The following is a 15,602-nucleotide window of genomic DNA, read 5'->3' as shown; positions in this document are numbered from 1 at the left end:
CATGTTAGAAGTATGGTTCAATGGAAATATGTAGTGGGTGTAAAGTTTGTTTTAAATTATCACTCATTACAAATGACTCAATCAAGACATGCTTCTCTTTGAATAACTTAATATAATCAACTTTTATGAAATAAATTAAACACTTTTTGCTCCTCAACTGTGTTGCCCACTCCAGTCAGCAGATGGCGATGTCCGTCTTTTAGGTTCAGGCGATGCTGCCAGTGTGACGTATAATGAGTGGACGGGATGCTCCTTCAACAACAACAGCTAGACAGACACCTCAGTAGCTTTCTAGCAAACATAGGTACAACATTCACGCTCTTTACACTGTTTTGGTTTATATTAGACACTCTGTATTAAACACACTTATGTCGTATGTACTTGTTGGCCCATTTAATTATCTATTTACATTTGTCAGCTAGCTGGTTTTCTAAGTTAGCTTAGAACTAGGCTAGTCGCTAATGCTAGCTAGCTAACATCCCCGACAATGAGTTCACTAAGCCACTCGCCAAACAATATGCAGTAAAGGGATTCTACACTTTATTGTTGTTCTGTAAGAATGGCTGAAGCTACACTGTAACGTGTAGAACATCAAGAGTGGACCATCAACAAAACGTTAACAATTGATCAAATGCATCCAATGACAATGTCTGAAATACTGTAGTCCTCTATCTCCTATAAGACTACATATTGGGCTAAGCTAAAAGGGGCAATCAGCAGTTGTTACATCCATTTGGGGACTTTACCTTAATGATATGTACCCATCTGTTTCTTGAAGAATTCACATATACAGTGGGGGGGGGGGCAAAAAAGTATTTAGTCAGCCACCAATTGTGCAAGTTCTCCCACTTAAAAAGATGAGAGGCTTGTAATTTTCATGATAGGTACACTTCAACTATGACAGACAAAATGAGAAAAAAAATCCAGAAAATCACATTGTAGGATTTTTTATGAATTTATTTGCAAATTATGGTAGAAAATAAGTATTTGTTCACCTACAAACAAGCAAGATTTCTAGCTCTCGCAGACCTGTAACTTCTTCTTTAAGGGGCTCCTCTGTCCTCCACTCGTTGCCAGTATTAATGGCACCTGTTGGAACTTGTTATCAGTATAAAAGACACCTGTCCACAACCTCAAACAGTCACACTCCAAACTCCACTATGGCCAAGACCAAAGAGCTGTCAAAGGACACCAGAAACAAAATTGTAGACCTGCACCAGGCTGGGAAGACTGAATCTGCAATAGGTAAGCAGCTTGGTTTGAAGAAATCAATTGTGGGAGCAATTAGGAAATGGAAGACATACAAGACCACTGATAATCTCCCTCGATCTGGGGCTCCACGCAAGATCTCACCCCGTGGGGTCAAAATGATCACAAGAACGGTGAACAAAAATCCCAGAACCACACAGGGGGACCTAGTGAATGACCTGCAGAGAGCTGGGACCAAAGTAACAAAGCCTACCATCAGTAACACACTACGCCGCCAGGGATTCAAATCCTGCAGTGCCAGACGTGTCCCCCTGCTTAAGCCAGTACATGTCCAGGCCCGTCTGAAGTTTGCTAGAGAGCATTTGGATGATCCAGAAGAAGATTGGGAGAATGTCATATGGTCAGATGAAACCAAAATATAACTTTTTGGTAAAAACTCAACTCGTTGTGTTTGAAGGACAAAGAATGCCGAGTTGCATCCAAAGAACACCATACCTACTGTGAAGCATGGGGGTGGAAACATCATGCTTTGGGGCTGTTTTTCTGCAAAGGGACCAGGACGACTGATCCGGGTAAAGGAAAGAATGAATGGGGCCATGTATCGTGAGATTTTGAGTGAAAACCTCCTTCCCTCAGCAAGGGCATTGAAGATGAAACGTGGCTGGGTCTTTCAGCATGACAATGATCCCAATCACACCACCCGGGCAATGAAGGAGTGGCTTCATAAGAAGCATTTCAAGGTCCTGGAGTGGCCTAGCCAGTCTCCAGATCTCAAACCCATAGAAAATCTTTGGAGGGAGTTGAAAGTCCATGTTGCCCAGCAACAGCCCCAAAACATCACTGCTCTAGAGGAGATCTGCATGGAGGAATGGGCCAAAATACCTGCAACAGTGTGTGTGAACCTTGTGAAGATTTACAGAAAACGTTTGACCTCTGTCATTGCCAACAAAGGGTATATAACAAAGTATTGAGATAAACTTTTGTTATTGACCAAATATTTATTTTCCACCATAATTTGCAAATAAATTCATAAAAAATCCTACAATGTGATTTTTCTGGAATTTTTTTTATAATTTTGTCTGTCATAGTTGAAGTGTACCTATGATGAAAATTACAGGCCTCTCATCTTTTTAAGTGGGAGAACTTGCACAATTGGTGGCTTACTAAATACTTTTTTGCCCCACTGTATATCTCACTGGTCATCCCCAAAGCCAACACCTCCTTTGGCCTCCTTTCCTTCCAGTTCTCTGCTGCCAATGTTTGGAACGAATTGAGAAAATCGCTGAAGTTGGAGACGTATATCTCCCTCACTAACTTTAAGCATCAGCTATCTGAGCAGCTTACCGATCGATGCAGCTGTACACAGCCCATCCAACTACCTACCCCATGTTTTTATTTCCTCTTTTGCACACCAGTATTTCTGCTTGCACATCATCATCTGCACATCTATCTCTCCAGTGTTAATTTGCTAAATTGTAATTACTTTGCTACTATGGCTTATTTATTGCCTTACCTCCATACTCCATTTGCACACACTGTATATAGATTTTTCTATTGTGTTATTGGCTGTTCATTTGTTTATCCCACGTGGAACTCTGTTGTTTTTGTCGCACTGCTTTGCTTTATCTTGGCCAGGTCACAGTTGTGAATGATAATTTGTTCTCAACTGGCCTACCTGGTTAAATAAGGGTGAAATATAAATAAAATAAACAAATACCGTAACTTTATTGACCCAAATGGATACTGTCATTAACGCGGTTCTTCAATAATTACACATTCTTAATACTTTAGCTAATTTGTTACAGTCACATGTTCAACTATCATCAGCTGATCCAAGAAATCATTTTCTGAATGACAGTCAAATGACAAACATCACGACATGCAACAACAACAAAAGTGCTTCTTTATTCATTACTCTGGTAAAGACAGTTATGCCGTGCTCCACGTTGGATCCAACATCCCTACTTTGGTCATAATGTACAGAACTGTTCCTTGATGGATAGGCTATTATACAACACACAGAGCTATTTTCCTATATTTGTTGTTAGGTGAAGTTATGGGCCAATTTGGCAGACTGTGTACAAACCCTCATTGTCAGGCTGATGAAAAAGCCAAAGAGCATTTTACTGGTTGAAGTGTTTTTTTAAGTACAAAGAGGTTGGTTTGCGATGATGACACAAACATTATATTAAGCAGGACATTCAAACGAGCCTTACAATTATAATCCAAAGTAGTGTGAAATGCATTCATTAGCAACCTGGAAATGGAGGTTTCTCCCGTTCACATTCAGAATACATTGTGAAAAACTAAAATCTTTGCTCACCATTTTTGCTCCAGGCAGATATACTACATCCATAACTATCGGTTTCCTCATTAGCATGGAGGAGTTTCTACAACCAAATTGCATGTGCATCGCCCTCATGCCGCATTTTTTTGCAAACACAGAATGGGGCCTATATTGGAGACCAAAAGTCAACAACATGAATAACTTATTTCTAGTCTACAATCTTAGATGTTACTTCTAATGTGAAAACAAGACAAAATATGACTATTCTTGCTCATTTTAAGACAGATGTCAAATAGTCATTACATTCATTAGACGTCAATTGTTGTACAACATCATGGCTACGCTATTGGCATCTTTTACAGTGGATTTCTGCTGTTGTGGGCCTTTAACCATCTGTCTGACTTTGTTGTTCACACAGGAGAGAGACGGGACTACCATGGGCCCTCTGGGGAGCCTCAACAACCTCATGATGCTGACAAGGCAGAGAAGAGTCTCTCCACATTAGAACACCTCAAGAAACACCTGGAGAGATCCACAGGGAAGAGATCTCACCGCTGCTTTGACTGTGGGAAGAGTTACTCAAGATCAAGTTCACTAAAAGTACACCAGAGAATTCACACAAGTGATAAATCTCACTGCTGCTCTCACTGTGGGAAGAGTTTTACTCGGTCATCCAGCCTGATATCACACCAGAGAACACACACAGGAGAGAAACCTTATAGCTGTGCTCAATGTTTGAAGAGTTTTGTTTCATCTGGTGGCCTGACAGCACACCAGAGAACACACACAGGAGAGAGACCTTTTAGCTGTAATCAATGTGAGAAGAGTTTTACTCAGCTAAGCAGCCTGATATACCACCAGAGAACACACACAGGAGAGAAACCTTATAGCTGTGCTCAATGTGGGAAGAGTTTTACTACCTCTAGCAAGCGGACAAGACACCAAAGAACACACACAGGTGAGAAACCTTATAGCTGTAACCAATGTGGGAAGAGTTTTGCTTCATCTAGAGTTCTGACTGTACACCAGAGAACACACACAGGAGAGAAATCTTTTAGCTGTAATCAATGTGGGAAGAGTTTTGTTTCATCTGGCGGCCTGACAGCACACCAGAGAACACACACAGGAGAGAAACCTTATAGCTGTGCTCAATGTGGGAAGAGTTTTACTAAGTCTAGCAATCTGACTCGACACCAGAGAACACACACAGGAGAGAAACCTTGTAGCTGTAATCAATGTGGGAAGAGATACTCTGATAAAAGATATCTGATTAATCATCAGAAAATACATGAAGGAGTTGTTTCATGATATCAATGAATTAATGTCACAATGTAGAATGTTTTAACATTGTAGTAGGATTATTTTAATAATGTCACAATGTTGAAGCCTTAACGTTTGCCCCCTGTTCAATTGATTTCAGCACGCTATGGATATTAGCCTTTTAACAAAAAGAGTCGTTATGCTGTTTACTATGTTGGTGTCCCACTTGAATCAAAATGCAACACTATAAAATGTAGCGATCTGTTTTCTACAAATTGTCTTCTAACCAGGGATGTACACATTATTCCCAGATTCCGTGTGGTTTTTGAGCTGTTAGTTTTAACAGGATGTTCAATCTCATCTCCCTCCTATCGCACAATTGATTTCAACATGATATTGTTGAGTGATGAAAATAAGTGTTGCGTTCCTTTGTTTAGAGACCCCTACATTTAAATGCATCTCTCCAAAATGTAGCTGACTGTCTTCTGCAGGTTGTCCTCTAACCATTGATCTAAAAGATCTCCCATTTCCATGTGTTTTTTTAGTTGTGTTCGTTTCCACATCACTTTTAACCTGATTTCCCCCCTAATCGATATCAGTGATTTATTGCTACTTGTCAAAACAACAGCGTTTCTGGTGCTTGTGCAGTTTATAAGGTGCTTGTTATAAAATACAAGTAATATGATTATTGTGGCAGATGTTTGTGTATATAGTACATTTTATGTTTAGGCTTTCAATTTGTCCCAAACTGTTTCTGAATATTGGTTATTGATTTGGACACGTTAAGCAAAATGTAATTGAAAAGAAGACTCTGCCCAAAGTCCAATATTTGTTTGGTTGATGTTTAAAATATGTATTTTCGGGTCATTTTTTAAATTACTTTAAAACAACGTAATTTCAACGTTCTTTCAGTAGCCGAGTGGTTAGAGCGTTGGACTAGTAACCGAAAGGATCGAGTCCCCGAGCTGACAAGATAAAAATATGTTGTTCTGCCCCTGAACAGGGCAGTTAACCCGCTGTTCCTAGGCCGTCGATAATAATTTGTTCTTAACTGACTTGCCTAGTTAAATAAAGGTTAAATAAAAAGTGGACTAGAGATCTAGAAGCAAGTGAGTTTTCGGATTCTATAAAGAAAAATGTGAAAAAAATAATACTATTGTATATTAATATTTAGTTTTTAATTGTTGACAGCCAGTAGACGCCATGTTTGTATTGGTGAAGGTGAAGCATTGTAGTTGTTGATCATGTGAAATGGAAGTTGTTTTCTGTTGGTGGTGAGCAAACTCGTCCATCAAAAATGTAGGATATATTTGTTGTAGAGGTCGACCGATTAATCGGAATGGCCGATTAATTAGGGCCGATTTCAAGTTTCCATAACAATCGGAAATCAAATATTTTTGGCCGACGATTTTTTAAAATATAAATGTTGTTTTTTTATACCTTAATTTAACTAGGCAAGTCAGTTAAGAACACATTCTTATTTTCAATGACGGCCTAGGAACGGTGGGTTAACTGCCTCGTTATGGGGTAGAACGACAGATTTTCACCTTGTCAGCTCGGGGGAGACAATCTTGCAACCTTACAGTTAACTAGTCCAACGCAATAACGACCTGCCTCTCTCTCGTTGCGCTCCACAAGGAGACTGCCTGTTACGTGAATGCAGTAAGCCAAGGTAAGTTGCTAGCTACCATTAAACTTATCTTATAAAAAACAATCAATCATAATCACTAGTTAACTACACATCGTTGATGATATTACTAGATATTATCTAGCGTGTCCTGCGTTGCATATAATCTTACTGAATATACAAGTATCTAAGTATCTGACTGAGCGGTGGTAGGCAGAAGCAGTAGTAAACATTCATTCAAACAGCACTTTCGTGCGTTTTGCCAGCGGCTCTTCGTTGTGCGTGAAGCATTGCGCTGTTTATGACTTCAAGCCTATCAACTCCTGAGATGAGGCTGGTGTAACCGAAGTGAAATGGCTAGCTAGTTAGCGCGCGCAAATAGCGTTTCAAACGTCACTCGCTCTTGGGGTGGTTGTTTCCCTTGCTCTGCATGGGTAACGCTGCTTTGATGGTGGCTGTTGTCGTTGTGTTGCTGGTTCGAGCCCAGGGAGGAGCGAGGAGAGGGACGGAAGCTTTACTGTTACACTGTCAATACTAAAGTGCCTATAAGAACATCCAATAGTCAAAGGTTAATGAAATACAAATGGTATAGAGGGAAATGGTGCTATAATTCCTATAATAAATACAACCTAAAACTTCTTACCTGGGAATATTGAAGACTCATGTTGAAAGGAACCTCCAGCTTTCATATGTTCTCGTGTTCTGAGCAAGGAACTGAAAGGTTAGCTTTCTTACATAGCACATATTGCACTTTTACTTTCTTCTCCAACACTTTGTTTTTGCATTATTTACTTGAGGCTAAATTGATTTTATTGATGTATTATATCAGGTTAAAATAAGTGTTCATTCAGTATTGATGTAATTGTCATTATTACAAATAAATAAATAAATAAACATCCGATTAATCGGTATCGGCTTTTTTGGTCCTCCAATAATCGGTATCGGCGTTGAAATATCATAATCGGTCAACCTCTAATTTGTTGTCTTAAAGGGGAAGGTGTTACGGGCTTTGGTTTTTCCATTTATGTTTTGAGGTTGGACTTTAGGACGCACTGATTGGTGCCACCTCGTTAGTCAGTATGTGTTACACTTGAGCTGGCTTGTCCATCTCGTTAGTGGGAAGGTGTTTCACCTGAGCTGGTCCAGGTTCTATTTAAGAGTGTCTGGCCCAGTGCTCCAGTTGTCTTGATAGATGTGGAGAGTCAACACCTTTAGTTGCTCCACCTTTTTGGTTTACTTCCTGTCTTTAAGTTTGGTGTGGGTTTTTCTTTTGTTTGCCTCTTCTTGGGCAGATTTAGTGGGTCTCATGGTGGGTGTCTTTTAGGTCCCAGTTGTTGTCACTCGTCAACTTTCGGTGGGCACCCCCATAGTGTCTTTCAGAGCCCCTCCTAAAAAACAAGCTTGTATTTTGGGTTGGATATTGCATCCAATTATTATTTTAATCAATGGCATTTCCTTAGGGTGCTCATTAGTGTTCTGTTTGTTGTGTACTAAATATTTGTTTTTTCCTGTGAAGCCATTGTTTTGCATTCATGTCTGAAATGTGCTGTAAAAATAAAGTTTGATTTGATTTCAACAACAAAATGTTATTTTTTATTTCACCTTCATTTAACCAGGTAGGCCATTTGAGAAAAAGTTCTAATTTACAACTGCAACCTGGCCAAGATAAAGCAAAGCAGTGCGACAAAAGTACAGTCAATAACACAACAGAAAAATATATATACAGTGTGTGTAAATGGAGTAAGGAGGTAAGGCAATAAATAGGCCATAGTGGTGAAATAATTACAATTTAGCAATTAAACACTGGAGTGATAGATGTGCAAGGAGAGATACTGGGGTTCAAAGGAGCAAAAATAAATAACAATACGGGGATGAGGTAGATGGGTTTGGCTATTTACAGATGGGCTGTGTAGAGGTGCAATGATCAGTAAGCTGCTCTGACAGCTGATGCTTAAAGTTAGTGATGGAGATGTACAGTGCCTTGCGAAAGTATTCGGCCCCCTTGAACTTTGCGACCTTTCGCCACATTTCAGGCTTCAAACATAAAGATGTAAAACTGTATTTTTTTGTGAAGAATCAACAACAAGTGGGACACAATCATGAAGTGGAACGACATTTATTGGATATTTCAAACTTTTTTAACAAATCAAAAACTGAAAAATTGGGCATGCAAAATTATTCAGCCCCCTTAAGTAAATACTTTGTAGCGCCACCTTTTGCTGCGATTACAGCTGTAAGTCGCTTGGGGTATGTCTCTATCAGTTTTGCACATCGAGAGACTGACATTTTTTCCCATTCCTCCTTGCAAAACAGCTCGAGCTCAGTGAGGTTGGATGGAGAGCATTTGTGAACAGCAGTTTTCAGTTCTTTCCACAGATTGTCGATTGGATTCAGGTCTGGACTTTGACTTGGCCATTCTAACACCTGGATATGTTTATTTTTTGAACCATTCCATTGTAGATTTTGCTTTATGTTTTGGATCATTGTCTTGTTGGAAGACACATCTCCGTCTCAGGTCTTTTGCAGACTCCATCAGGTTTTCTTCCAGAATGGTCCTGTATTTGGCTCCATCCATTTTCCCATCAATTTTAACCATCTTCCCTGTCCCTGCTGAAGAAAAGCAGGCCCAAACCATGATGCTGCCACCACCATGTTTGACAGTGGGCATGGTGTGTTCAGCTGTGTTGCTTTTACGCCAAACATAACGTTTTGCATTGTTGCCAAAAAGTTCAATTTTGGTTTCATCTTTTCATCTCTGGTTTCACCAGAGCACCTTCTTCCACATGTTTGGTGTGTCTCCCAGGTGGCTTGTGGCAAACTTTAAACGACACTTTTTATGGATATCTTTAAAAAATTGCTTTCTTCTTGCCACTCTTCCATAAAGGCCAGATTTGTGCAATATACGACTGATTGTTGTCCTATGGACAGAGTCTCCCACCTCAGCTGTAGATCTCTGCAGTTCATCCAGAGTGATCATGGGCCTCTTGGCTGCATCTCTGATCAGTCTTCTCCTTGTATGAGCTGAAAGTTTAGAGGGACGGCCAGGTCTTGGTAGATTTGCAGTGGTCTGATACTCCTTCCATTTCAATATTATCGCTTGCACAGTGCTCCTTGGGATGTTTAAAGCTTGGGAAATCTTTTTGTATCCAAATCCGGCTTTAAACTTCTTCACAACAGTATCTCGGACCTGCCTGGTGTGTTGCTTGTTCTTCATGATGCTCTCTGTGCTTTTAACGGACCTCTGAGACTATCACAGTGCAGGTGCATTTATACGGAGACTTGATTACACACAGGTGGATTGTATTTATCATCATTAGTCATTTAGGTCAACATTGAATCATTCAGAGATCCTCACTGAACTTCTGGAGAGAGTTTGCTGCACTGAAAGTAAAGGGGCTGAATAATTTTGCACGCCCAATTTTTCAGTTTTTGATTTGTTAAAAAAGTTTGAAATATCCAATAAATGTCGTTCCACTTCATGATTGTGTCCCACTTGTTGTTGATTCTTCACAAAAAAATACAGTTTTATATCTTTGTTTGAAGCCTGAAATGTGGCAAAAGGTCGCAAAGTTCAAGGGGGCCGAATACTTTCGCAAGGCACTGTACATAGCCATTGTGCCGACTAGACACTTATCTTAAAAGCAGGTGAGAGGGTCGATGATGGGACTGGGGTTTGGCATCCTCTCACATCAAAACATATCTGCAGACGAGAGACAGATGGAGAGAGAGCATGTTTAAGCCTTGTGTTTTTATTTTTTATTCCTAACGTTGTTAGTCATCAATCAGGAGGTGAAATGCAAAACTGACCTTGGATCATTAACTCTGGGACTACTGCATCTCTATCTGTATTTCAATGTAAAGCATATCTTTAATAATACTTCCTGTTGACCTGACCAACTGACCTCTCACCTCCGATCATGCTGTGTCCTCTTTGTAGCCAGTTCAGATGCAGAAGGGGTTCACCGACACAGCTGATATAACCTAGAGGATTTAGGGAGAAGGGGAGAGAGGGATGAAGTGAAGGAGAGACTGTTATTGAGAAAACAAGGTAGTTAAAGCGACAGTATTCAACAGGAATCTGTGTGGCCTCACCTGGTGTCCACACCACACTAAGTGGCTGCAGAGTACTTTATGCTGAAAAACATGAACGACTCACAAGGACAAACAATATAGCGTAGTTATAGAAATAATGAAGTGTCTTACTGTTTTCCATGGTTGGCCCTCTTGCCTATTCTTGAAGGTGGAAGGAGCCACAGTTATACACCTGAGCCTGTTTACTGCACAACACAATCCATCAATCAGATTGAGACATGAGTGTGTAGGTGTGGGTTATAGGGTGTCTTAATTGTTCTACATTTTTTTCAATATGGGTAATTTAAAATAGCCTGTTTTGTTTTTTGCACAGACATCACACCCTTACCTAAACAGCAACCTCACATGAGAAGTAGAAATCAAAGGGAGAGAAATTGTGAATTGAATAACTGCAGTTGACATAGCTAAGTAAATGGAAGAATAATCTTATTGCAATGTGAATGGCTCTTAAAAGAGCCTTTGGTTGTGCATAGTGTAGTCTATGGTGTTGCCAGGGAACAGCACCCTCTTTGAAGAAGTAGGAGGTGAAGATCTCCTGCACACGGATTGCCTCTTTTGCTGTGTTGTTGGACCCCATTCTTAAAACATCCTGCAGAGCAGCAGACTCCTCCTCTGGCACACGGTGGTGAGCTGCAGATCCCCTCCTGGTCCTTGTGTCCATCCTCATGAAGTTACGCAGGACACAGGTAGCCTTCACACATCTGAATTCCTCCAGGAGGCAGTCCCAGATGACCTTGGTCACCCAACCTTGCAGTGCCCTACACAGGAACTGTAGGAAATCGATTTGAAGGTATCTGTAGGAATATGGAAGACAATGTAATTATTAGACTGTTACATCACCAGGTCATTATGGATTACTAAAGTATAATATCCCTGATAACAAATCATGATAACATTGGATTGATAGATGCATGGACACACATATGTACATGTGTAGCATGTACATAACAGGATCATATCAAGGATGGCATCTCAAATGAATACATAAATGCCACTTGAAGCTTGATAATGAGTTGATCATTTGAATCAGCTGTGCAGTGCTGAGGCAAAAACAACAATGTGCCTCTGAGTCTCCAGGACTGAGAACCACTGCTCTTCATTGGGACCTCTTCATATGTAGACTGGCTTTCACAGCGCTCTTTATCTGAGGACAGAAAACCTCACAAGAAACAGACTTCATTCTAGTCAAATTACACCACACTGAATATTTTGTTCCAATTATCTCCGTCTTCACTTCTGGGGCCAGGAACTACACAAAAGTACCTGCCCTATCCAGAATAGCCTCCTCTCTCACTGACAGTTGGGGCTGCTATCATTTCACCCTCCTCCATGGCTGTTAGCTAGCTACCTACAAATGCATTTGGAGTTGCTTTTTTTACAGTGATAAATACATCAAGATAGCTAGCTGATATGAAGTTAGGTAGCTGGTGATATTTAATTCACTTAGCTAGCTATCTATACAGTATTTGAAGTTGTCTAGATAGCTAATTTAGCAGCTCATTTGAGTTAGCCTGCACTGTAGCTAGTTAGCTAATAATATAATCGTTTTTTTTTCCATTTTCAAAATCTATTTACTTACTTACTTGAATAGGTTCTCCCAGAAATGTGGACAACTGGAAACAGGGCAGCAAAGTTCATCACCAGAGGGTGTTACAGGATATTACTATTGAACTATGTACCCATTTAATAACCAGACCTTCATACAAACTTGCTCTGCTGAATTCTTGACGGAGTCACAACGGGCGGCCTAAACTGCATCTCGTCCATCTGCTGACTGGACGCAGTTGAGGAAAATATAGATTTTATTGTCAGACAAAAAGTTAAAGTTTAGGAAGCATGATTTTTTATTCACCAGTGTAACAACACAGTGTGGTTAAAGACTTAGTAACTGAGTTGAAGTCGCGATCTGATTACCTACAAGTACAAACAGTTAGGTTTTAAATGTACAAAATTAAAATGACAAATTTACATTTTAAATGTTTTCTTTACTCAAGTATTACAATTGTTTTTTTAGGGGTGTAGGGTGGAAGCTGTCTCCGCGTAAGAAGGAATTAGTGTCCATCTGCTTCCTGTATAGGTCTGTGCTAAAGCCACCCCCATTCCTCTTAATAAAAATGTCCAGATAACTTGTTTCATGCGCATCAAAGGTGAGGGTGAATTTCAGATGTTCACTGCTTGTATTGATGATGGAGTGGAATCGATGGAAGTTCCTCTGCTGTCCCATGGAATAGAAGGAACACGTCATCAATGAAGACTTTTTGAGGTGCTAGAATGGATTGTTAGGGCTGACAATCACGTTCTTCTCTAACAACCCCACATACAGATTGGCATAATTATATGCTATTTTTTAAACTACAATCACCATAATGCCCTGCCCACCTACTTGTCTTATCTGTTTCTTTTACACCTGCTATAAAAAAGAGACAGAATAATGGACAATGGTCAATGCTATCTGGAATCCTTGGGACATCCCTACCCTAAACGTAGCCATTTTAAAAGTCAACTTCAATGGGCTAGGAACGTCCCAAGGATGTATCTCTACCTGAAAATATCTAAGTGATTGATAGTTGGCATTCAGCAGTCATAGAACCTGATTTCCTTTAATGAACTACTAAAATAATGATTTTGTCAGACAGCATAGATAGCAGCTCTAAACTTTATTGAGTGACTGATCCATTCATCCTTCCATCTCTCCTCAGCCTTCCTCTCCTCTGAAGACCCAGTGAGGGTGGAGCTCAGTCAGAGAGCTGTTGAGGGACTGGTTAGGAAGAACACTTCTCCAGCCAGAGAGGTCACACATGGTTTAGATGGTAAATATTTATGTCCCCTTAGCGGTTCATCACGTCAGCAAAATGGAATATGTTCCATCATCTATGTTTATTTACATTAGTACAAATGGTCCACTGATGTTGGTGTAGTTTCTCACCCCTGTCAGCTGTATGAAAGTTAATTTCCCCTCAGGCACACACATTTGTTCTTTGTTATTATGAAGGTCATTTTTGTCTGTTTTTCCCACCACTAATTCACCCCATCTCTTTACATTGTTTAAGCATATTCGGTGGCCTGACTGCGTCCAGACTATGTCAAAGGCCCATTTGGTAGATCTGAACCTAATGCAGCTTGGAGTGATCAGATGACAGAAGTCACATTTAGGTGCCATGTGTAACTGAGACCATAGATGCTCCATATCCATTACTTTGAGTGTTGTATATAATATGACCAAATGTGTTTCGTTCTGTGTTGCAGGGGCAGTCAAGAAATGGAATGACAAGGCCACAGAACATGACATAAGCAGAGCTGTGGGAGACCACCTCAAGCCCGGTGGTGTTTACCACTCCACCACACATTCAGCAGGCTTGAAAAGTGGTATTGATACTGTTTTTCATACTAAGATGGACCAAGAGTCTGTTGATTGGTCATTCACTGGGTTCATTTGTTGAAATCAAATCAAGCTTAATTTATACAGCTCTTTTCAGACATGGATGCAACACAATGGCTTCACAGGAAAAAAACTAATAAATAAATAGAAAAAAATAATATTTAGTACACAACAAACAGAAGACTAACAGCTGAAAGACTAATGAGCACCCTAAGGAAATGCCATTGATTAAAATAATAATTGGATGCAATATCCAACCCAAAATACAAGCTTGTTTTTTAGGAGGGGCTCTGAAAGACACTATGGGGGTGCCCACCGAAAGTTGACGAGTGACAACAACTGGGACCTAAAAGACACCCACCATGAGACCCACTAATTCTGACCAAGAAGAGGCAAACAAAAGAAAAACCCACACCAAACTTAAAGACAGGAAGCAAACCAAAAAGGTAGCGCAACTAAAGGTGTTGACTCTCCACATCTATCAAGACTACTGGAGCACTGGGCCAGACACTCTTAAATAGAACCTGGACCAGCTCAGGTGAAACACCTTCCCACTAACGAGATGGACAAGCCAGCACAGGTGTAACACATACTGACTAACGAGGTGGCACCAATCAGTACGTGCTGACGAGCTAACGTCCAACCTCAAAACATAAATGGAAAAACCAAAGCCTGTAACACCTTCCCTCTTAAGACACCAAATATATTGTATATTTTTGTTGGACAAGTATGCTTACCACCAACAGAAAACAACTTCCATTTCACATTATAATCAATTACAATGCTTCACCTTCTACATTATAAACATGGTGTCAACTGGCTCTCAATAATTAAAAACAAGAAAAAAAACATTTATTACCCACTAGAAAACTCTCGTCTTCCTAAAACTCACTAGCTTCTAGAACTCTCATCCCCTTGGAAGGAGCCCAAACAAAACTCATCTCCAATATGGAAAAACGTGCAGTCAAAATAAATTGTAATCCTGATATTATAAAAGCAAGGTAACAATGTCAATGAAATTGTACCCAAAAATTGTCAGTTGGCTGCATAAATCATTATGATTACTGAATGTTACATGAATTGTAAATACTATGTATCAAAACCAAATGTACACCCTTTGTTAATATGTATTGGCAATAATTATCATAATGGTGAGGCATGGAATAATAAAACATGTATCTTTTGTAAGGCTGGATGTTTGAAATATGAGGTGATTTGAGTCATGCTTCTTCAGTAGTGGAATAAAGACAATTGGGATTTGAATGTTGTAAAGAAATACTGGAGTGATGTAGGATTGTTAATAAAATTGATTACAGATTTATTGATTATTGGCCGTTGGGCATAGTCTTCTTTTCAATTTTGCTAGGTGGGATAGCCCCAATGTCAACACACAGTTTTAATGTGTGCAAATCAATAACCAATATGCAGAAACACTTTGTAATATATTGAAAACCTAAACATAAAATGTGCAATATACACAAACATCTGCCACAATAATCATATTACTTGTATTATTGAAAACAAGCACCTTATAAAAATGAACAAGCAGCAATAAATCACTGATATCGATTAGGGGGGAAATCAGGTTGTACATGCTGTTGAAACTAACACAACTAAAAAAACACATTGAAATGGGAGATATCTTTTACCTCACTGATTAGAGGACAACCTGCAGAAGACAGTCAGCTACATTTTGGAGTGATGCATTTAAATTTAGGGGTCACTAAACAAAGGAACGCCTCACTTAT

At 39.7% G+C, this 15,602-nt stretch overlaps 1 protein-coding gene across 2 annotated transcripts in view; it reads left to right on the top strand.

The window, feature by feature from the left end:
* The window catches only part of LOC118938253 (zinc finger protein 3-like), a 33,126-nt gene extending 18,814 nt beyond the window's left edge, over positions 1 to 14,312 (top strand). The window contains exons 2-4 of one of the 2 annotated variants that reach the window (XM_036940700.1): positions 3,915 to 4,454; positions 13,175 to 13,285; positions 13,722 to 14,312. In XM_036940700.1, the coding sequence (XP_036796595.1) occupies positions 3,915 to 4,454; positions 13,175 to 13,285; positions 13,722 to 13,915 (845 nt within the window). In that variant the 3' untranslated portion in view covers positions 13,916 to 14,312. Of the gene's footprint in view, positions 1 to 3,914; positions 4,455 to 13,174; positions 13,286 to 13,721 lie in introns of those variants that run through there. The other variant, XM_036940701.1, reaches the window with a different exon arrangement.
* Positions 14,313 to 15,602: the final 1,290 nt, after the last annotated feature.

This window comes from Oncorhynchus mykiss, chromosome 13 (assembly GCF_013265735.2).
Source record: "Oncorhynchus mykiss isolate Arlee chromosome 13, USDA_OmykA_1.1, whole genome shotgun sequence".
Lineage (NCBI taxonomy): Eukaryota > Metazoa > Chordata > Actinopteri > Salmoniformes > Salmonidae > Oncorhynchus > Oncorhynchus mykiss.
This window is presented reverse-complemented; position numbering and strand designations above follow the sequence as displayed.